Below are 23616 nucleotides of genomic sequence, written 5' to 3'. Positions count from 1 at the left end.
TCCAGGAATCAACTGGTTTAGTCCATCCAGTACCTTCTGGTGAAAGTGCCAATTGGATGTTTTTCAGACTTGTTGACAAAATGCTTGTTTGGTACACTGATCCGTTTGAATTTTGTAGCAGTGCAGCCTGTGATGTTCCCCATCTAGAATGACGTATTGGAGAAGAGCTTCTTCCTCAAATCATTGACACAATCTAGGCTGGTTGTCTCGTCATAGAGAACACAGGTATCTCTCAAACAATGTGAAAGTGGACAAATCCAGATCATGGTGTTGAAATGGTTCAGCTGCCATGGAAACAAAGGCATCAGTCACCTCTGGGCATTTCCATGTAAAAGGACCCATGAGCACCAACGTGAAGTTTCTAGGATATAAAATAAATGGTGCTTAAATAAATTCAGTAGTTCTAAACCTGCGACTGCCTCCTCCTCTTTACACGAGTGACAAGGTGCTTCAACAAAGTACTGAGTAAAGAGTCTGAATACTTATGTAAATGTGCTATCAGTTTTTTATTTTAATACATTTGCAAAAATGTAAAAAAAAATGTTTTTGCTTTGTCATTATGGAGTGTTGTGTGTACAGTCAATTGATGCGGAAAAAAAACTAATTAGAATAAGGCTGTAGCGTAACAAAATGTGGGAAAAAAATCAAGGGGTATGAACACTTTCTAAATGCACGGTATATACACACACACAATGATGATACTTACAGTAACAATGCTAATCAGAAGTGCCTTGTATGTAGAGGAAGGGTTCTAGTAGAAACAACAGAGCCCCTGTCCTGAAACAACCCCTAACTACCCCCTTCCTATAAAGCTGGTGGAGATCTGAGAGGATTGGACAGGTCTAAGCAATATGGTGAAATTCCACTTATCAAGTTATCAAGTGTCTAGAGGGGAAGGGTTGTTTCCGGAAAGGAACAGACACATATTTCCATAATAATAAATGATTATACCAACTAGCAACAGACCAATCAACATCCCAGCCAGTAGAAGGGTTTACTAGTTAGCTACATGCATGATTTCATAAATAATATTTTAAATCAACAAGATTCTCAGCCTTAAAAAAGAAAGTGCATTACACTCCCTCGGTTGTTCCATGGACATATGGGTCGGTGTTCATACCACTGTCATTATGACATCATCAATATGGGACGCAACAGTGGATTTATTTGGATGGATGCACACAGTTGTCCAGACTCTGTAAATCATGCTGTTTAAACAGTGAAGTAATAAAAGATACTCTCTGACCAGTACAGTTGAGTGAGACCGGCTACATCCCAATACACTGGTTTATGTTTCCTCCTCTTTCTTTCCTACAGATCACTAGCTAGATTAAGTGGTTAGAACTGGTTATGCATATTAATAGCTATAGCCATATAGTCATAAACCTTTTTAAGTCCCCTCATATCAGTTGATATGATATGAATATGGCCAGGACTTTTTCCTGACCAAGTGAACTCCAGGTCAAAAACTAAAGCCTGGATTTTCCCCTGGTCTGGTCATGTATAGCTTCTCCTAGAAGGAAAGCGTATGAGGAAAGGAAGCCATTAAAGAGTAATGAGACACAGCCTGTGAGCCACAGTGGCCTGGTGTGCCTGGGTCCTCCAGACCAGCAGAGGGAGACAAACACACCTTAAGCTCTGGGGACAACAGACAAAATGGCATCCTATTTTTTACCAAAGCCCCATGGGCCATGGTCAAAAGTAGTGCACTATATAGGGAATAGGGTGCCATTTCAGTTACAGGGTCAACTTCAACAGGTACGGAACCAGTAGCCCTATGAAATCAAGAGTGGAGTGATTCTCATCAATAGTGTCAAAAAAACATTATAGTAAAGATTATGTACACTTCAATAAATTTATATGAAATTATTACACTCAGTTCTCTAATCTCACACACACAGGTACGGGGAAATGACCTGCGAACATTTAACATTTCAAAATAGACATCAGGGGACAAACCTTGGTCATTCAGTCACACATACCCTTTCTCTCCCTCTGACACACACACAGAACATAGAGTGAATTAATCATTACAATACATAAGTAAGCTAGGAGAATTGCTTTTCATGCTGTTTCAAAGTTACACAGGCTGTTAAAACACACACAACACACACACACACACACACACACACTGAGAGGATACCTGGATCATAGTGGGTTATGGGAAGAACACTGAGGATTGAGGGAAGAAGAAGCACCTGTTTGAATTCAATACAAATCTCCAGCACCACCCAGACCAGTGAAGAATCATTGAGGAATCAAATAGAAAGATTCAGAGTGTAGAAAGTGAGTGAACAAAGCAAGGACACAATGACATTATCAAATGGCTCCAGGTCAACAACCAATATATTAGATCTCACATTAATAACCCACTTCTGGTTTCCTATTCTGCTTCTCCCTCTTCCTCCCAATACAACCACCAGTGTCCCCACCACCTCCTCAATCACACACACACACACACACACACACACACACACACACACACACACACACACACACACACACACACACACACACACACACACACACACACACACACACACACACACACACACACACACACACACACAGTTCATCCACTTCAGGTAGTAGTAGCAATCTTCATCATCATCATCATCATCATCAGCTCCCCAGTTCCTAATAGTAATAATAAATAGTAATAGCGTCAATAAACAGAACAAGTCAGTCTCAGTAATGTCACTGGTGTTGATGTTGTTGGTCAGTCAGCCCACTAGGGGGAGCCCTTCCTAAGTCTGTGCCTCTGGTAGGGGCAGCCCAGGCACGCAAGGCGCGGTTGGAGGAGCGAGACCATTCGCCCCGCAACAAAGCAGTCCCTTGGTTGCCGTGGCAGCTGAAGGGTCACTGATGCCCCCCCCGTTGAGGTTCCGGTAGGGTCGTCGGGGCGTAACGTGGCGAGGGGTCGGCACCCCTTTCAGGCACACGGATGGAAAGCTCAGACCAATCAGACAGCAGCCTGGACAGGAAATGACCTCATCTTGTTCAGGGGCAAGGCCAGCAGGGGGGCCCGGGATTGCGGCGTGGTAGCCGCTAGCCCTCCAGCCAATCGGACGGCCGACGACCACCATCGCCGAGCTGTTGTTGTTGTCCAGACGAGGGAGAGGAGGGAGGGAGGGAGGGGCATTGGAGACTGGGTGGCCCCAGCCGTTAGGCTGCAGAAACAGGGAGGAAGAGGACGAGGCTGGGTGTAGTAGACGTCTCCCTGGTGTAGGGACAGCGCCCTCTAGTGTGTCAGGAGACCTGCTGCAGTCCATAGGCTCCCCAAGAGAAAAACCTTCCTCGTCTTCCTCTTCCAGAGGATCCAGAGACACCATGTCCAGCTCCAGAGGCAGCCCTGAATCCTCTGACACATCCTCCACCATCCCTCCCTTCTCCTTCGTCCTTCCATCATCCACCTTCTCCTCCTTCCCCAAGCTCTGCAGGTCAGGGTCCCGGAGGAGGGAGAGGGTTCGCCCCGGCTCGGGGGTGCAGGGGAGGGACTGGCAGCGTCGGGGGGGCCCGCGGAGTAAGAGGTTTCCCCTGAGGGGGGGAGAGGCGCAGGGATCAGGCTGCTGGGGGAGGGTGAAGGTCAGGGAGATGACAGACTTGCTTGGGGTGTCGTAGAGCTTGATGCGGCCCCCGTTCAGGTCCTGCCGCAGGGAGAAGGGGTTGACCCGGGCCGGGGTGCCGAGTGGCGGCGTCGTTGGGGGAAGCATTTCAGACTGGCTCCGTGACAACTGCTGGTCGCCGGGGCGACAGAGGGAACTCCGTCGTCGATAGGGGCTGATGTGGATGGTGGCGGGTTCTGAGGAGAGACAATCACCCAGAGGGATGGCCGTCTTCCTCTCCTCCTCTCCTCTCTCCATCCCCTCCAGCAAGACCACTATCTCAGAGAATGAGGGACGTATCTTTGCATTCATCTGAGAAAGAGAGAGAAACAGAGTGAGGGGACCAGGAAGAGTGTAAACAGTGCCTACTTTTTGGAATGTATGGTTGGATTTAGGTTGTCAGTCTGTGCATTTACAGTAAGTATGTACACAGAGTCAAGGATGCATGCAATTATTATGAAGTCAGTCAATCTGTCAAGTTGTCAGTCTGTCTGTATCTTACATTGCAGCAGAGGACTGCAAGGTTGAGGAATGGTGTTGGACAGTCACCAACCAGGTTCTCAAAGGCATCCACGTCTAGGCCAAAGTCCTGCACACACAGAGGATCATCATCATCATCTTTTAATGTAGGCAAATAGCTGTCAATCAGTTTGTCTGACTAGGTTTAAAAAACATACATGTTGTAGTTCTCCATAATATCCACTAGATGGAGACATATACTCATTAAAGTGTAACTCTATCACAGTGTAACTGACAGCATTTTAGCAACAAGAAATCTTATTAAAATCTGTTCATATAGACCCCCAGGAAGAATATGACACTATATATTTTTTAGAAACTTTCTGACAAGCGAGCACTTATGACATCATTTTCACGATGTCATAAATTCTTAGAATGTTTGGGAATTACATACTGTATACTAAGTAAGGAATTTGTGAAAATTCTATAGGAATAAATATAGAGTGAGAAAGCGGCCGTGTGTTTGGACAATTAATAGACACTGTTGTAAATAAAACCTAAAAGAAAAACATCTGTCTCGTCCAGGACCGGAGTCTATGCAGTCAGGTGCACCATCGCCAATAAACAGCTTCCATAGGGCTTTATGCAAACAAGCCATTTGCCACACCAGCCTGCCATCGTTCACTTTGAACTACCTGTGTGTTTACAGACAATAGCAACAGTGTGACTTTAGATAATTAAAGCCACCTAAATGGATTTCTGTGAATACCACAGGAGTACTCTTACATTTGGGTACTGTACAGTACTATTGATTAAACAACCATGAAAAGGCAGGCTCTCTCCCTCAGTTATCCACATCAACAACTAATGTAAGCCAGAGAAAGATGAGGCAAAATCTAATGAGGGAACATTAGAAAAACCCTCGTAAACTTTTTCAGCTAGTTGACCGTCAAAATAGCACTGATAAACGATGGGGAATAGTAACTTGCCTGCTCGTACTTCTGCAGCTTGCCTGCCAATGTATGCCAATTTGATCAATGCCAAATATATTCGATTGACAAATAGCTACGGGTGCATTCATAAAATGCCTCCAGTTTGTCAGTGCCACTCTGAGTCGTTCGATAAATTCAGAGCGTTGTCAGATTGTCTGTTCGTAAATGTAGACTGCACAATTGACACTGGACACAAATGAGAGAACACCTCACTGACCATTTTATGAATGCACTAGCAGAGCTGGTTAGACTGTTTACATCAGTGGAGGCTTGAGACGAGGACGGCTCATAATAATGGCTGGATCGAAGCAAACAGAATAGCATCAAACCATGCGTTTCATGTTTTTGATACCATTCCACTCATCCGCTGTTACTTGTTTTGCCTACATTTATTGACACCGGTCATATTCAGCGCGTGTTGGGTGTTCATCAATTCATATATTCGTCTTACGAACGCAAGAGATATGCTAACCAGATAAAAGTAATTCAAGTTCAGCATAGCTAGCAGAAGCAAAAGCGCATTTTTTGCTAGCTAACCAAATGACACCTGCAACTCGCTGTACCCACCGAAAAACAATGAGGGGGAAAAGTCGGTCAGCAATGATTTACAACCTGGTTGCAATATGTTTTGGACTACCAAGAAATGCATTGTTGAATTATATGAATTAATTGAACTGCATCGATCTATTCTGCCAACAATACCTTCGTGTACGTCATGGAATTTTGAGTCAAATATAACCTCTTTTTAAAACCTCTTATGAAGTTGGTTTTGTAGCATGAACTGGGATTATGATATGTTTTGCTGATATTATGATTGTCTGTTTGTTTCATATCTGCAAAGTAGTGTAATGGAGCAGGCCTCAAACCCTCGACCTTCTAGCCCGAAGTCCAGCGCGCTATCGACTATGCCCCAAAAGCATGCTCAAGCGGCAGAATCGATATCTGCTCTTATAAACCCAGGGTCGTTACAGTAGTGAAAACGCTGTCAGTTCCACTTTAAACCTCACACGCAGCTGGAACTGCTGCCCTGTACTGCAGTGATAAAATATCCAAGTTTTCCACTGCAGTTAACTGTGATAATGTGCAATAAGGACAGGGAGGGCACTTATTTTCTGGGTCAAAGTGGAAAAGAGTGGTGTTGAAAGGGTCGGATTAAGGGTTTGGATTAAGGGTTTACACTGTCAGTTTGTTGTGTGATAGTATGAAACCATTGATTTACGGTTGTGTGATTGTGTAAAAAAGGAAAAACATTGGTTAACTGTGTGCCTGTCATACACTGTGGGGTTGTGTGTGTGTGTACCTCAGTGCGAGGTAGGAAGTCCGGATCAGCCTCTATCCGGGCGATGATTTCACACAGGATGATTCCATAGGCAAACACATCCACCTAGTGGTCAGAGTCGGCCAATCACATCTCACTTGAAATATTCACAATAATACGCATTGAAAGAGTCTGGTCATTTGCTAGCAACATATATATTAGCAAGACCCACTAGATACATCCAGAATAACACAGCAGGGACATGGAACAGTTGTCCTTACAGATTGCATTATAGCATAGTATTATTGCATTATATTACTGTGTTTGCTTCGTCTTATTATGCACCCGGACCAGTGAGATAGCAGCCAGGAAACAGTTGACTACTGTCAAAGATTTGTATAACTTAACTAAGATAAACCACAGCCTGTCGTTTCCAATGGTAACAAATGAGCCATAGTGGGCAGAGCCAAGCATGAGCTAGCGAGATCCCATTGGCTCATTCTACCATGCATTTGCATATTTTAGTTAGGTAACACCTACTCTAGTGCACGCATGCAATAACTCAATTGACCTTTGCACTCCTTCTAAACAACACAACTCTGGCAAAGGGTAAAGTCTACAATAATTTGTCCACTCTTTTCCTAACAGATTGTAGCTGTGGGAACAGAAAACTGTATTGAGATCAAATGTTTCATCGATGAGTATATTAGCAGAATGTCGGCCACATTCCATCTTCTCCCACTGCCGTCCTCTGGGCTTCCTCTCATCACCATATTTGTTAGTGACTGGAAACGCCAACTGGATGCTTCACATTTATACATCCGGTGAAATATCTGTCTCATTGTTCTATCTGTGCTACTGTTAGTACCTTTTCATCATAGACCTCTCCTCTCAGCACCTCCGGGGCCATCCAGTAGGGGGAGCCCACCACGGCCAGAGGCTGCTTATCAGCCCAGTCACTGGAGGAGAGCAAAATAACACATTAATATAGAACACATTGATTTTTCAGGAGAGAAAAACAGAATAGAATGTACAACACATTTAACTAACTCATCTAGACTGTAGGCTATATGTGGATTCCTGATGGGAATATGGGGAGCCAGTCATATAGTCTTCCTGTAATCTGGAGGAACTTTCTTACAGCACTAAACTGTAGTCTGAAATCTTCTCACAGCACTAACCTGTAGTCTGGAATCTTCTCACAGCACTAGCCTGTAGACTGGAATCTTCTCACAACACTAACCTGTAGTCTGGAATCTTCTCACAGCACTAACCTGTAGACTGGAATCTTCTCACAGCACTAACCTGTAGTCTGGAATCTTCTCACAACACTAACCTGTAGTCTGGAATCTTCTCACAGCACTAACCTGTAGTCTGGAATCTTCTCACAGCACTAACCTGTAGTCTGGAATCTTCTCACGGCACTAACCTGTAGTCTGGAATCTTCTCACGGCACTAACCTGTAGTCTGGAATCTTCTCACAGCACTAACCTGTAGTCTGGAATCTTCTCACAACACTAACCTGTAGTCTGGAATCTTCTCACAGCACTAACCTGTAGTCTGGAATCTTCTCACAGCACTAACCTGTAGTCTGGAATCTTCTCACGGCACTAACCTGTAGTGTGGAATCTTCTCACGGCACTAACCTGTAGTGTGGAATCTTCTCACGGCACTAACCTGTAGTGTGGAATCTTCTCACGGCACTAACCTGTAGTCTGGAATCTTCTCACAGCACTAACCTGTAGTCTGGAATCTTCTCACAGCACTAACCTGTAGTCTGGAATCTTCTCACAGCACTAACCTGTAGTCTGGAATCTTCTCACAGCACTAACCTGTAGTCTGGAATCTTCTCACAGCACTAACCTGTAGTCTGGAATCTTCTCACGGCACTAACCTGTAGTCTGGAATCTTCTCACAGCACTAACCTGTAGTCTGGAATCTTCTCACAGCACTAACCTGTAGTCTGGAATCTTCTCACGGCACTAACCTGTAGTGTGGAATCTTCTCACGGCACTAACCTGTAGTCTGGAATCTTCTCACAGCACTAACCTGTAGTCTGGAATCTTCTCACAGCACTAACCTGTAGTCTGGAATCTTCTCACAGCACTAACCTGTAGTCTGGAATCTTCTCACAGCACTAACCTGTAGTCTGGAATCTTCTCACAGCACTAACCTGTAGTCTGGAATCTTCTCACAGCACTAACCTGTAGTCTGGAATCTTCTCACAGCACTAACCTGTAGTCTGGAATCTTCTCACAGCACTAACCTGTAGTCTGGAATCTTCTCACAACACTAACCTGTAGTCTGGAATCTTCTCACAGCACTAACCTGTAGTCTGGAATCTTCTCACAACACTAACCTGTAGTCTGGAATCTTCTCACAGCACTAACCTGTAGTCTGGAATCTTCTCACAGCACTAACCTGTAGTCTGGAATCTTCTCACGGCACTAACCTGTAGTCTGGAATCTTCTCACAGCACTAACCTGTAGTCTGGAATCTTCTCACAGCACTAACCTGTAGTCTGGAATCTTCTCACAGCACTAACCTGTAGTCTGGAATCTTCTCACAGCACTAACCTGTAGTCTGGAATCTTCTCACGGCACTAACCTGTAGTCTGGAATCTTCTCTGCCAGACCAAAGTCCCCCACTACTGCAGTGAACACACCATTCTCACAGCGCACCAGACAGTTCTATGAGAGAGAGAGGAGATAGAGAGGAGAGAGAGAGAGAGAGAGGGCATATGAGTGTGTATAAGAGATGAAATGGAGGATTAGTACAAGATGAAGTGAAGAGAAGTGTTACTGCGTGTCTGTCTGGTCCCCTGTGTGCTCCTATCTCCTACCTTGGAGGTGAGGTCTCTGTGGAAGATGCCCTTGCTGTGGAGGTACTGCAGGCCACAGGCGATGTCCTGAGACAGACCCATCCTCACCGACCACGACAGATACCTGTCACTTTCCAGCAGCTGCTCCAGGTTACCCCCGTTGATGTACTATAGGTAACCATGACCACAGCACACACACGTCAATCACCTCACGCAGTCCATGAGATTGAGTCCATTCCAGACACACAGTTTCTGTGCATGCCTTACATAATTAACCCTACACTAAATTGATGTAGTTCCTGAAACGTTAAACATTTCCATAGGCATTGTAAGGACCTAATATTCTGTAGAGACTTTAGCCTATGTTCTTTGCAGGTATTTGCAGATTGTAATTTAAATGGAACGCAACCCATATCTTCATTACTTTCTGTGACCCATGCATTCAGCCAATTCCTTTACCATGGACACTATTGTCTCTGGAAGATAAAATGCAAGGACTCCCTCCAGAGAGACAGAATCAGGATGAGCTCACCTCAGTTAGAGCATGGAGTTGGCCCTCGTGTACACACACTCCCAGGAACCTGAGCAGAGAGAGAGAGAGGGAAAACATCCTAAATACATCATCTATACAGCTAAAAACAACAATGTGATTTCAAACCTAGTTGACAGAGGTTTCGATGATTCCAACATTGTCTTCAAATTTGAAGAGAGTTTGTGTGTGTCTGTTCTCTGTCTGATAATAGTGGCAGCAGTTTACTAGCTAGTTTTCTGTCTGTCCATCTTTCAAGATTTAACAGTAAAAAGAAATGTAGCTAGCCAGCTAATGGACAGCAGTTGTGTCTTTTCCCCTGGGTGGTGCTGTTGAGAGTTGACACAAGTTCTACCCACAGCAAAGGTAGGCTACTACAGACACAAAACAACCACAAATATTATAATAACTAACCCCTTCCATCTGTGACAACAACACAGTGCTACTACTAAATGGTCTGAGCGAGGGTGACAGGGCAGCTGTGCAATATCCACTGTACATAGCCAATGTGTACATTGTGCATGCAGTGTGTGTGTGTGTGTGTGTGTGTGTGTGTGTGTGTGTGTGTGTGTGTGTGTGTGTGTGTGTGTGTGTGTGTGTGTGTGTGTGTGTGTGTGTGTGTGTGTCTAGCTCTAGACATACCCGAGTATATTGGGGTGGCAGAGCCGGTTCATGAGCTGGACTTCCCTGAGCATGTTGGCCTTGTTGCTGGCCAGAGTGTTCATCTTTAGGGCCATCACCTGGCCTGTGATCCTGTGCTGCACCTGCAGGGGGAGACAGAGAGCAGCACTGATTCAGACAACCATAGAGATTATTATTTTAATTGTTTAAATTTAACCTTTATTTAACTAGACAAGTCAGTTATGATCAAATTCTTAATTACAAAGACGGCCTACACCGGCCAAGCCCGGACGACGCTGGGCCAACTGTGCGCTGCCCTATGGGACTCCCAATCACGGCCGGTTGTGATACAGCCTGTATTCGACCCAAGGTGTCCGTAGTGACGCCTCAAGCCCTGAGACCGCTGCGCCACTCGTGAGCCCCAAGTGACGCAGTTTAGGGTTTGAGGAGGGCAAGCTGATCCTAGATCTGTGCTTAGGGCTTGAGGAGGGCAAGCTGAGATGGGGTGAAAGAGAGGACTGGGTGGTATTCACTAGAGACAACCATAGAGATGAGGTGAGAGAGGACTGGGTGGTATTCACTAGAGACAACCATAGAGATGGTGAGAGAGGACTGGGTGGTATTCACTAGAGACAACCATAGAGATGGTGAGAGAGGACTGGGTGGTATTCACTAGAGACAACCATAGAGATGGTGAGAGAGGACTGGGTGGTATTCACTAGAGACAACCATAGAGATGGTGAAAAAGGACTGGGTGGTATTCACTAGAGACAACCATAGAGATGAGGTGAGAGAGAGGACTTGTTGGTATTCACTAGAGACAACCATAGAGATGAGGTGAGAGAGAGGACTGGGTTGTATTCACTAGAGACAACCATGGAGATGAGGTGAGAGAGAGGACTGGGTGGTATTCACTAGAGACAACCATAGAGATGAGGTGAGAGAGAGGACTGGGTTGTATTCACTAGAGACAACCATAGAGATGAGGTGAGAGAGAGGACTGGGTGGTATTCACTAGAAACTAAATGGCAGAAAGTGGACCGAAACAGGGGGAAGAGAAATAGGAGGTGGATGTGTTGCGTGTTAGCTGCCATTAGTGAGTAAGTAGTGTGTGTATACATACAGTACTAGCATGTGACATGTGTTATGATCAATGATTGGTTGTAGACCTATGTGTGGCTTTTTGCTTATATCTGGACCTACCAGACTGTGTGTGTATGTGTGGGGGGGGACCTAAAATCCCCAAAATTGTAAATCAAGGAAAACTCTCCATCATGGGGACATTTCCCATGTTCCCCATTAGGACAAAGGCTATTTTAAGCTAAGAGGTTAGGTTTGCAATTAGAGTTAGATAGGAGTTAGGTTCAGGGTTACAGGTTAAGGTTCGGGTTAAGGTTCTGGAAAATAGGATTGTGAATGGAAATACATTTTTGGTCCCCATGAGGTTAGAAGAACATAAAGTGTGTGTGTGTGTGTGTGTGTATTTAATAGCCGCTCCGCACTAATAGGCTTTCTGGATTTCCCATCACCCCTCTTGATCTGCACAAATCCAGGGTACCGTCACTGTGACATCACAACATAGACAAGACAGTCTCAGCCTCTTAAACACACACACACACACTACAGTATACACACACCCTCCAAACACACCAGTCAACTCTTAAAATGTAAACCAATATGAAGTGGAACTAAAACATGGTCTGTAAAACTATTTCCATTGGAAAGACCAATGCAAAACAGTGTCAGCTTTAGTATCATTGACCTGTATTCTAATCAATCAGGATCATGCAGGGTGAATGAAGCAAGAACAGGATGTTGTCTAGCCAATCAAACGATTAGTGAATATTAACTATTGACGGCATGAGCTGTGTAAATAAAAAATAACACAATTATTTAACCTTTATTTAACTAGGCAAGTCAGTTAAGATCCAAGATGGCGTAGCAGTAAGACGTGTGTTATTTTGTCCCGTGTAAATATTCATATTTTTTCTTAGGTTTTTTGTATATATTGCAATCTCTTTTTTCCATTTTTGAATTAAATATACCTTTCTGCAACCCACCTCACACAATGTGGTACGGATCTGCTATTTTTTTAGACCTTATAACGGATCATCGCAGCTAGCTAGCTGCTACCGAGTGGCTATTGTGGCTATCGCTCCTGTCTAGAAGCAAGCACCAGTTAGCCTCGAGCTAGGCCTATATCCCGGCTAGCCAACAAAGTACACCAACTACAATACCTCTCTTGCCAATTGGACGGGACCCTTTGTTGACACGATGCCCCGCCGATCCATCACGACTGGCCTGCTGACATAATTCGGCTGATGTGCTCTCAACCGGCCACTGCGTCGTGGATGTCGCTGAAGACCCATCTGCCGGCCCGCTAGCTTCCTGAATGGCGTCTCCCGCTCGCCTAGCGTAGTAACGACTACCGAACGGCTCCCTGTTTCATCTATTGCTGCTCATTGGACCCTATGATCACTCGGCTACACAGCTGATGCCTGCTGGACTGTTTATTACCACAGTACTTAATTTTGTTTATCTGTTGGCCCCAGCCTCAAACTCAGGCCTTGTGTGTAGCTAACTGACCCTCTCTGTCCATTTATCGCCATTTACCCGATGTTGTTGTCTTAGTTGTTTACCTGTTGTTGTCTTACCCGTTGTTGTCTTAGCTCTCTCAATCAACACTTGTGATTGCTTTATGCCGCTCTCTAATGTCAATATGCCTTGTATACTGTTGTTTAGGGCAGCTCTCATTGTTTTATTTTACTGCGGAGCCCCTAGTCCCGCTCAACATGCCTAAGATAGCTCCTTTGTCCCACCCTCCACACATGCGGAGACCGCACCCAGCTTAACTGGTGCCTCCAGAGATGCAACCTCTCTCATCGTCACTCAATGCCTAGGTTTACCGCCACTGTACTCGCACCCTACCATACTCGTCTGTACACTATGCCCTGAATCTATCCTACCACGCTCAGAAATCTGCTCCTTTTATTCTCTGTTCCCAACGCACTAGACGACCAGTTATTATAGCCTTTAGCCATACCCTCATCCTACTCCTCCTCTGTTCCTCTGGTTATGTAGAGGTTAACTCAGGCCCTGTGTGTCCCCAAGCACTCTCATTTGTGGACTTCTGTAACCGTAAAAGCCTTGGGTTCATGCATGTTAACATCAGAAGCCTCCTCCCTAAGTTTGCTTTACTCACTGTTCAGCACACTCCGCCAACCCTGATGTCCTAGACATGTCTGAATCCTGCCTTAGGAAGATCACCAAAAATTCAGAAATTTCCATCCCCAACTGCAACATTTTCCATCAAGACAGAACTGCCAAAGGGGGCGGAGTTGCAATCCACTGCAGAGATAGCCTGCAGAGTTCCTTCATACTATCCAGGCCTATGCCCAAACAGTTCGAGCTTCTACTCCATCTCCAGAAATAATTCTCTCACTGCTGCAGCTTGTTATAGACCCCCCTCATCTCCCAGCTGTGCCATAGACAACATATGTGAATTGATTGCCCCCATCTATCTTCAGAGTTCGTACTGTTAGATGACCTAAACTGGGATATGCTTAACACCCCGGCCGTCCCACAATCTAAGCTAGATGCCCTCAATCTCACACAAATTATCAAAGAACCTACCAGGTACAACCCTAAATCCGTAAACATGGGCACCCTCATGGATATCATCCTGACCAACTTGCCCTCTAAATACACCTCTGCTGTTTTCAACCAGAATCTCAGCGATCACTGCCTCATTGCCTGCATCCGTTTTGGGTCCGCGGTCAAAAGACCACCCCTCATCACAGTCAAACGCTCCCTAAAACACTTCTGCGGGCAGGCCATTCTAATCGACCTGGCCCGGGTATCCTGGAAGGATATTTACCTCATCCCGTCAGTAGAGGATGCCTGGTTGTTCTTTAAAAGTGCTTTCCTCACTATCTTAAATAGGCATGCCCCATTCAAAAAATGTAGAACTAAGAACAGATATAGCCCTTGGTTCACTCCAGACTTGCCTGCCCTTGACCAGCAAAAAAACATCCTGTGGCATACTGCATTAGCATCGAATAGCCCCCGCGATATGTAACTTTTCAGGGAAGTCAGGAACCAATATACTCAGTCAGTTGGGAAAGCAAAGGCTAGCTTTTCAAACAGAAATTTGTATCCTGCAGCACTAATTCCAAAACGTTTTGGGACACTGTAAAGTCCATGGAGAATACGAGCACCTCTTCCCAGCTGCCCACTGCACTGAGGATAGGAAACACTGTCACCACCGATAAATCCACGATAATTGAGAATTTCAATAAGCATTTCTCTATGGCTGGCCATGCTTTCCACCTGGCTACCCCTACCTCAGACAACAGCTCTGCCCCTGCCCCCCCCCCCCCTCCTTCACCCAAATCTAGACAGCTGATGTTCTGAAAGAGCTGCAAAATCTGGATCCCTACAAATCAGCTGGGCTAGACAATCTGGACCCTCTCTTCCTAAAATTATCCACCGCCATTGTTGCAACCCCTATTACTAGTCTGTTCAACCTCTCTTTCGTATCGTCAGATTCCCAAAGATTGGAAAGCGGCCGCGGTTTTCCCCCTCTTCAAAGGGGAGACACTCTAGACCCAAACTGTTACAGACCTATATCCATCCTGCCCTGCCTTTCTAAAGTCTTCGAAAGCCAAGTTAACAAACAGATCACCAACCATTTCGGCTCCCACCGTACCTTCTCCGCTATGCAATCCGGTTTGCGAGCTGGTCACAGGTGCACCTCAGCCACGCTCAAGGTCCTAAACGATATCATAACTGCCATCGATAAAAGACAGTACTGCGCAGCCATCTTCATCGACCTGGCTAAGGCTTTCGACTCTGTCAATCACCATATTCTTATTGGCAGACTCAACAGCCTTGGTTTCTCTAATGACTGCCTCGTCTGGTTCACTAACTACTTCTCAGACAGAGTTCAGTGTGTCAAATTGGAGGGCCTGTTGTCAGGACCTCTGGCAGTCTCTATGGGGGTGCCACAGGGTTCAATTCTCGGGCCGACTCTTTTCTCTGTATATATCAATGATGTCGCTCTTGCTGCGGGTGATTCTTTGATCCACCTCTACGCAGACGACACCATTCTGTATACATCTGTCCCTTCTTTGGACACTGTGTTAACAAACCTCCAGCCGAGCTTCAATGTCATACAACACTCCTTCCGTGGCCTCCAACTGCTCTTAAATGCTAGTAAAACTAACTGCATGCTCTTCAACCGATTGCTGCCCGCACCCACCCGCCCGACAAGCATCACTACTCTGGACGGTTTTGACTTAGAATAAGTGGACAACTATACATACCTAGGTGTCTGGTTAAACTGTAAACTCTCCTTCCAGACTCATATTAAGCATCTCCAATCCAAAATTAAATCTAGAATCGGCTTCCTATTTCGCAACAAAGCCTCCTTCACTCATGCTGCAACCCTCGTAAAACTGACTATCCTACCGATCCTTGACTTTGGCGATGTCATTTACAAAATAGCCCCCAACACTCTACTCAGAAAATTGGATGCAGTCTATCACAGTGCCATCCGTTTTGTCACCAAAGCCCCATATACTACCCACCACTGCGACCTGTATGCTTCCATTGGCTGATCCTCGCTACATATTTGTCGCCAAACCCACTGGCTCCAGGTCATCTATAAGTCTTTGCTAGGTAAAAATCTGTTATCTCAGCTCACTGGTCACCATAGAAACACCCACCCGTAGTACGCGCTCCAGCAGGTATATTTCACTGGTCATCCCCAAAGCCAACACCTCCTTTGGCTGCCTTTCCTTCCAGTTCTCTGCTGCCAATGACTGGAACGAATTGCAAAAATCACTGCAGTTGGAGACTTATATCTCCCTCACTAACTTTAAGCATCAGCTGTCAGAGCATCTTACTGATTGCTGCAGCTGTACACAGCCCATCTGTAAATAGCCCATCCAACTACCTACCTCATCCCCATATTTGTTTTTCTTCTCTTTTGCACACCAGTATTTCTACTTGCACATCCTCATCTGCACATCTATCACTCCAGTGTTAATTGTTAAATTGTAATTACTTTGCCACTATGGCCTATTTATTGCCTTACCTCCTTACTTAATTTGCACACACTGTATACAGATTTTTCTATTGTGTTATTAACTGTACATTTGTTTATCCCATGTGTAACTCTGTGTTGTTGTTTTTGGTCGCACTGCTTTGCTTGTTCTCAACTGGCCTACCTGGTTAAATATAAATAAATATATCTTTTTTTTAAAGAGCAAATTCTTATTTACAATGACGGCCTAGGAACAGTGGGTTAACTGCCTTATTCAGGGGTCTATGATCAAGAGAGATGGGGTTTGAATCTGGGGCCTAATTTACATGAAGCAACTCCTGTGAGGCATATGTCAAGTTGAGAATCAGGTCTAGTGAACAGCATTAAACATAGTATTCTTACCAAATATCACGCCATTCCAATCCCTGTATAGTTCACTACTTCCTGCTGAAAAAAAAAATCAACGACCACAAAATGCTTATCCACCAAGACTGTTTCCACTGCCGCTTTCCAATTGAGCCTCAGGGAAAAAGTAAAGGGACGTGGCTGACCAGCAAACCAATGTTGATTGGTTAAAATGAAGGTTAAGATAGGGTTAGGGTTAAGTGTTTAGTTAAGGTTAGGAATAACATTCAGATGTTGGCTAGTTGGGCTGTCAATGGGATGTTGGTCAGAGAAGTCTCCTTAGTCTCTCTGGCATGCCTCAGTGGAGGGCGTAAACATTTGAAAGAGCCAATCGTGTCAGTCTTGGTATATTTTAATTCTATTGTCGTTGATGTCTGTTATCAGGAAGTTGCCCCACACTATGCATGAGGTCATAATATATATTTAACCTTTTAAATGTTTAATCTCCAAGTTCAGTTTTATGACTAACTGAATAAACACTTCCCACTCTGACAGCATGATGATAACACCCTTCAGAAGCAAAGTACAACCATTACATACTAACTTATACTTACAAAGTACAACCATTACATACTAACTTATACTTACAAAGTACAACCTTTACATACTAACTTATACTTACAAAGTACAACCTTTACATACTGGGAGGTGCACACAAACACGTGTACAAAATAAACACCCCCAGTTCCACCCATAGGGGATGTGACTAACATATAGAGGAAAGAAATAAAGGCTCTTATCCAAGACAAACTGAAGTGTGCAAACAAATGAAAGGTTGGACTGTATTTGCAGACCCACCTAACTAGGGAGAGAGAGAGAGGTTCAGACCCACCTAACTAGAGAGAGAGAGAGAGGTTCAGAGCTTAGAGAATGAAAAGCTAAAGATCATTAAGCACAATGGAATGTAGAACTGGCCAATATAGAAAACATAATACTTTCACCAGAGGCAAATAACATACTGGGGCTCAGGAATCGTATGCTTTTAATGCATGGTCATTTGACTGTTCTGCAGGCTTATATCAGCCTAAGCAGATTTGTACATTGATGTTGTGTACCACTAACGTACTGTATCTTGGCCCAGTGAACACATTGATGTTGTGTATCAGTAACGTACTGTATCTTGGCCCAGTGAACACATTGATGTTGTGAGTCAGTAATGTACTGTATCTTGGCCCAGTGAACATATTGATGTTGTGTACCACTGACGTACTGTATCTTGGCCCAGTGAACACATTGATGTTGTGTATCAGTAACGTACTGTACCTTGGCCCAGTGAACACATTGATGTTGTGTATCAGTAATGTACTGTATCTTGGCCCAGTGAACACATTGATGTTGTGTGTCAGTAACAGACTGTATCTTGGCCCAGTGAACACATTGACTGTCATGTTAATAGTCTGTGGTGGGAGATGTAACGACATGGGCATTTATACAGCAGCCACTGACCTTGAGGTTTGAAAAAACACACACAGGCACAAACACACACAGGCACAAACACACACAGGCACAAACGTGTATAAAATCAACACCCCCAGTTCCACCCATAGGGGATGTGACTAAGTCCCCACACACTGATGTGCTCACCATCACACCTTGAGTTCACAGTGAATTTGTTATAGTTTACATTTTAGATACACACACACACAAACACACAAACACACACACACAAACACACATTGCCTGAGAGGTAATCAGCTTGATGTGAGCAGTGAGCGCGACCTGTTCTCCTGTAATCACACAGTCCTCTCCGCCTCTCTGCCACACTGAGACACACCTCTCTAGCAGGGCAGGGGCACAGTACCACTGAGACACACACCTCCCTGGCAGGGCAGGGGCACAGTACCACTGAGACACACACCTCTCTAGCAGGGCAGGGGCACAGTACCACTGAGACACACACCTCTCTAGCAGGGCAGGGGCACAGTGCCACTGAGACACACACCTCTCTAGCAGGGCAGGGGCACAGTACCACTGAGACACACCTCTCTAGCAGGGCAGGGGCACAGTACCACTGAGACACACACCTCTCTAGCAGGGCAGGGGCACAGTACCACTGAGACACACACCTCTCTGGCAGGGCAGGGGCACAGTACCACTGAGACACACACCTCCCTGGCAGGGCAGGGGCACAGTACCACTGAGACACACACCTCCCTGGCAGGGCAGGGGCACAGTACCACTGAGACACACACCTCCCTGGCAGGGCAGGGGCACAGTACCACTGAGACACACACCTCCCTGGCAGGGCAGGGGCACAGTACCACTGAGACACACACCTCCCTGGCAGGGCAGGGGCACAGTACCACTGAGACACACACCTCCCTGGCAGGGCACAGTACCACTGAGACACACACCTCTCTAGCAGGGCAGGGGCACAGTGCCACTGAAACACACACCTCTCTAGCAGGGCAGGGGCACAGTACCACTGAGACACACACCTCTCTAGCAGGGCAGGGGCACAGTACCACTGAGACACACACCTCTCTGGCAGGGCAGGGGCACAGTACCACTGAGACACACACCTCTCTAGCAGGGCAGGGGCACAGTGCCACTGAGACACACACCTCTCTAGCAGGGCAGGGGCACAGTGCCACTGAGACACACACCTCTCTAGCAGGGCAGGGGCACAGTACCACTGAGACACACACCTCCCTGGCAGGGCAGGGGCACAGTGCCACTGAGACACACATCTCTCTAGCAGGGCAGGGGCACAGTACCACTGAGACACACACCTCTCTAGCAGGGCAGGGGCACAGTACCACTGAGACACACACCTCCCTGGCAGGGCAGGGGCACAGTACCACTGAGACACACACCTCCCTGGCAGGGCAGGGGCACAGTGCCACTGAGACACACATCTCTCTGGCAGGGCAGGGGCACAGTACCACTGAGACACACACCTCTCTAGCAGGGCAGGGGCACAGTACCACTGAGACACACACCTCTCTAGCAGGGCAGGGGCACAGTACCACTGAGACACACACCTCCCTGGCAGGGCAGGGGCACAGTACCACTGAGACACACACCTCTCTAGCAGGGCAGGGGCACAGTGCTGGAGCACCCACATAGAACACTACAGAGGGAGACATACAGTATGCACACATCCTCATGCTTATAAACACACTAAGAATCTTAGACTAGTACACACACACCCACTCATAGCATACACACTCATATTATACACACACACACACTCATTGTATTACACACACTAACAGTATACACACCCCCTTAGGTCCAAGATCATGTTCACTGATTGATGGGGATGGTGGTCCCCCATCAATGGTGATGTTTGTGATGTAGCCTACGTGCGTGTGTGTTCTGTGTGTGTGATGTACATCTGTTTACGTGTGTGTATGACACCGGAGAGATTACCACCTCTTTCACCATGTCGAGACCTTTTGTTAGTGTATATTGAACCGGTCACTAAGAAGTAGACTAGATCCTAGCCCAACAATGGACTAAAGAGTCTAATCTTACTCCTTATAGTCCAAGGACCTTACATGGTGTGTTTAGAGGTGAATTGGCTCTTGCAGCCAAAACAAACAAATAATCCATCTAAACATGAATCGATTCTCAGTTGTGGTACAGTTCCAGAAACATAAAGCTCTGTACTTTCATTTCAAAAATGCAAAATACACACTTACTGTATGTACGCTGTTTTTAACACAGTTGCAGCCGACAGTATTTTTCAGTGACAACATGTTTGTGGCGTCTGTCTTCCATTTACACTGGTGTTCGGAGACGCAGATAGCTAATTAGCATAGGCAGTGCACTTGGTCTTCCATCTGTTCTCGGTAAACAAGCGCTGTACCATGGAGACATGTCCGTGTGGGAACACTAACCATATAAATATGTATCCTTTTTTTAAGCGTAGAAATGTGAGTTCTAGATTTGTCATTGCATTGAGCGCAAGTCTAAAAAGTGGTAGATCTGTTCTGTGTGTGCTATTTCTATGCTTCCCGTTCTTAAGTTTCGTTTTTGCATCTTTTACTTTCGGGTTTTGAACACCAACTTCAGAAAAGGCTGAAAATACAATATGTTTGGTTATTGAAAAGATATTTCACAGCGGCTTAGATGGTACAATGGTTCTCTACACTCTGAGTGCTTTAATGTTCAGACCGAGTGTCACGCTCTTAACAAAACTCCCCCTACAGAAGACGCCTTCCTCCAATTACTTATGTGTAATGTAATGAAACGGAGATCCTAGTAGCTGTACTTATGAGATGTGTCTCTCTGGGGGTCATAGGGTGGTCTGTCATCTATACTGAGAATAACAGGTTGTGATGTCTGCCGTCAACAGTCCTACACATATTTTCCTGTGTGTGACCTGTATATTGTGATGAACCTTGTGTAGCAAGCTGGACTTGAGGAGGTGATGCCTTGGGTCAAAGGGTGGGCACACCCATACTTCCAGTGCCATCAAGGTTCAGACCTCATGGATCATGGCATAAGTAGTAGTATGCTGCACATATATACAAGGAGGCTATACATTGTTTTTTAAGCATTGCAATATAATATTATACAGTGATGAATTAACTGGTTTTGTTAATAACTTGGATTGAAGACTCACCTTGAAGACCTCTGAAAAGAACCCTGACCCGATCTTCTCACAGACGAAGTCATCGATGCGCGCCAGGCTGGAAACGGCGCTCCGCAGTGCCCGGTACGACGAGGGCCTGATCCGATTGGGCGCGTGAATACCGTGCAGAAGGGGCTCCGCAGCAACCTCCGCGTCGCTACTTTCGTCGTGCTCCATCACAGCGGTGCTTTCACAGAGACACAGGCACGTTTAAACCGCAGTCCGGCATCCCCTCGCGGTTCCCATCTCCTCGGAATGACAAATGTCCTCCCTCGTGCGAGGGGATTAATTGGTTGTTGAAACCCCGGTACAGACCTCGTGTCGGCTGTTAAGGTCCTGATAAATCAATCAATCGGGAAAATGAATAGGCTTTCCCTTCTCACTAGATCAGCATCGCCATCACCTCTTGCCTCCCTCTCTTTCTACTCATTCAGTCCTCATGCGGAATCCAACGTTCGGTGCGTGAGGAGGCTTGGTTCACTTCGTCATCCCGTTAACGGGTGATACAGGCACTGAACGGTACTGTCCTCGCTGCTGACGGTGGAGGAGGGAGGCGGAGGTGCATGCAGCCGGTTTCTTCTCCTATAGCCAGCCCATCACAATGTCTCAGTCGATGCAGGCACGTCCTAACGGCGATGGAACCTATTGCTGCATGCAGAAAGACCACAGCTGTCACTGTCAGGGAGAGAAGGAAGTCGTTTTAAGAACAGCCTATTTGTTATAGTTTATAGTTCATCCAGGTCAAAGGGAAAACCTTCAAATATAGTCAGCTACGCCCCCTCTTGTTAATTTTTCTATCGCAATCTTTCAGCACCACCTCATTGCAATAGTTTATTCTGAATCTGATCGGCTACAATGCATCAACACTAGCTACATTGTAGCCCTATCGATAATCCCGATCCTACCGGGTGTTTATAGGATCCAATGTTGCTGTCGCTGAGGCAGACGGCCGCTACTAAAGCACCTTGTGTGGCGATAAGCCATGCCCTCAGCTGCTCGCTCCTCTACACTTGACAAATAGAGCTGGCGAATTACGCTGACTGACATAAACAGCGAAAATATAAATTGCTGCAAGACAGATCATCAAAACAAAACGAGCTTGATTGCACTTTCCATCAGACACTGTAGTGTTAATAATGGAAGAGCTCGCTCAGAATACAACCCTAAATTCATTACCGGGGGATTTCTGCCTGGATGATTGCTATAATGGCCGAATAAGCCGGATATCAAACGGTTTACCTGTCTTTGCAAAGCAGTATCGGATGATGTCGGAATTGTGTCGGCTTCTCGGTCAAAACAGTCACAATAGAATAATCGATCGTTACAATAACTACAGATGGTCAATCGACGGTAAATCTACCGTGGATTTACAGTCGATTTAGATCTGTTTCTTGGTCTGATCTCCGGTGCCGTCGATCTCCACCATAATAATAACGTTCTCTTGAAGCGCTTCTAAACGAGCTCTCTGATTGGACGAGACACGGGGCGGGGCCTGAGAGAAAATAACGTGAAGCGGAAGGGTCACTGCAATGACACTTTTTTTCTTTCTAATATTGTATTAATCTGTTACACTGTGCCACTGGTGCTTTTACTGTACACGCTGGAACTTGAAGCAATGGTTCCCCTCGCTGAAAACCCCGATGAGCTCAAACTACTGCAGATATTCAAACATATGGTCAGTTTAAAGATTCTGGAAATAAATATGTTTCGAAGCAAATTCATACTCTTTTGACATTAAAGCAAGTAGCAGAATTTGCAAGCTCATTTGAATAAAACATATTCATTGCATATTTAACTATTGGGATGTCAGTGGACATTATCCATTCAAAACAATGCGCTTTTGTATAGGCTGCATTTTTGCTTATCTTGGCACATAAAAACCTTAGGCTACAGGATAAAACAAAACCACCATAGCTTCCACCAGGATGCAAAACATTACCTCACTGACCATGACAAATTCCCTCGACCATACACATCAGTTTGTAATGAGCACATGAAAGATAATTCTAATGCAGCGTTCAAAACAACTGGGAACTCGGAAAATATTCGAGGTCAAATCATAACGTCAGAAAGTCGGAGCTCTAGAATGATTTTTACCCAGTCGGAGCTCGTTTGCTTCCGTGATCCCAGTTGGTTTGAACGCACTGAGGTCGGAAGTCGGAGAATTCCGAGTACCCAGTTGTTTTGAAGGCGGCATAATTCCACGGACCTGAGGGATGACAGATTCTTATTATGGGACTGGTGTGAGCGTGGTGAATGATGACATCATTGCGTGATTTCATTCTGAAGCGCAACAAT

General features: G+C 45.6%; 1 protein-coding gene across 2 annotated transcripts; it reads right to left on the bottom strand.

Moving 5' to 3' along the window:
* Window positions 1-489: 489 nt before the first annotated feature.
* Window positions 490-22762, bottom strand: tesk1a (testis associated actin remodelling kinase 1a). 2 transcript variants are annotated; one of them, XM_029766519.1, is made up of 10 exons: window positions 22558-22762; window positions 21310-21993; window positions 10307-10428; window positions 9668-9716; window positions 9157-9303; window positions 8922-9004; window positions 7183-7273; window positions 6357-6440; window positions 4108-4194; window positions 490-3917 (listed from the first exon to the last, which is right to left on the bottom strand). In XM_029766519.1, exons 2-10 carry the CDS (start codon window positions 21493-21495, stop codon window positions 2748-2750), a joined length of 2019 nt encoding a protein of 672 aa, XP_029622379.1. In that variant the 5' UTR covers window positions 21496-21993; window positions 22558-22762; the 3' UTR covers window positions 490-2747. The 2 variants fall into 2 exon arrangements, with proteins under 2 accessions (XP_029622379.1, XP_029622380.1); XM_029766520.1 differs by having other exon boundaries at window positions 21310-21966.
* Between the last annotated feature and the right edge of the window lie 854 nt (window positions 22763-23616).

The sequence above is a fragment of the Salmo trutta genome, chromosome 11 (assembly GCF_901001165.1).
Source record: "Salmo trutta chromosome 11, fSalTru1.1, whole genome shotgun sequence".
Lineage (NCBI taxonomy): Eukaryota > Metazoa > Chordata > Actinopteri > Salmoniformes > Salmonidae > Salmo > Salmo trutta.
This window is presented reverse-complemented; position numbering and strand designations above follow the sequence as displayed.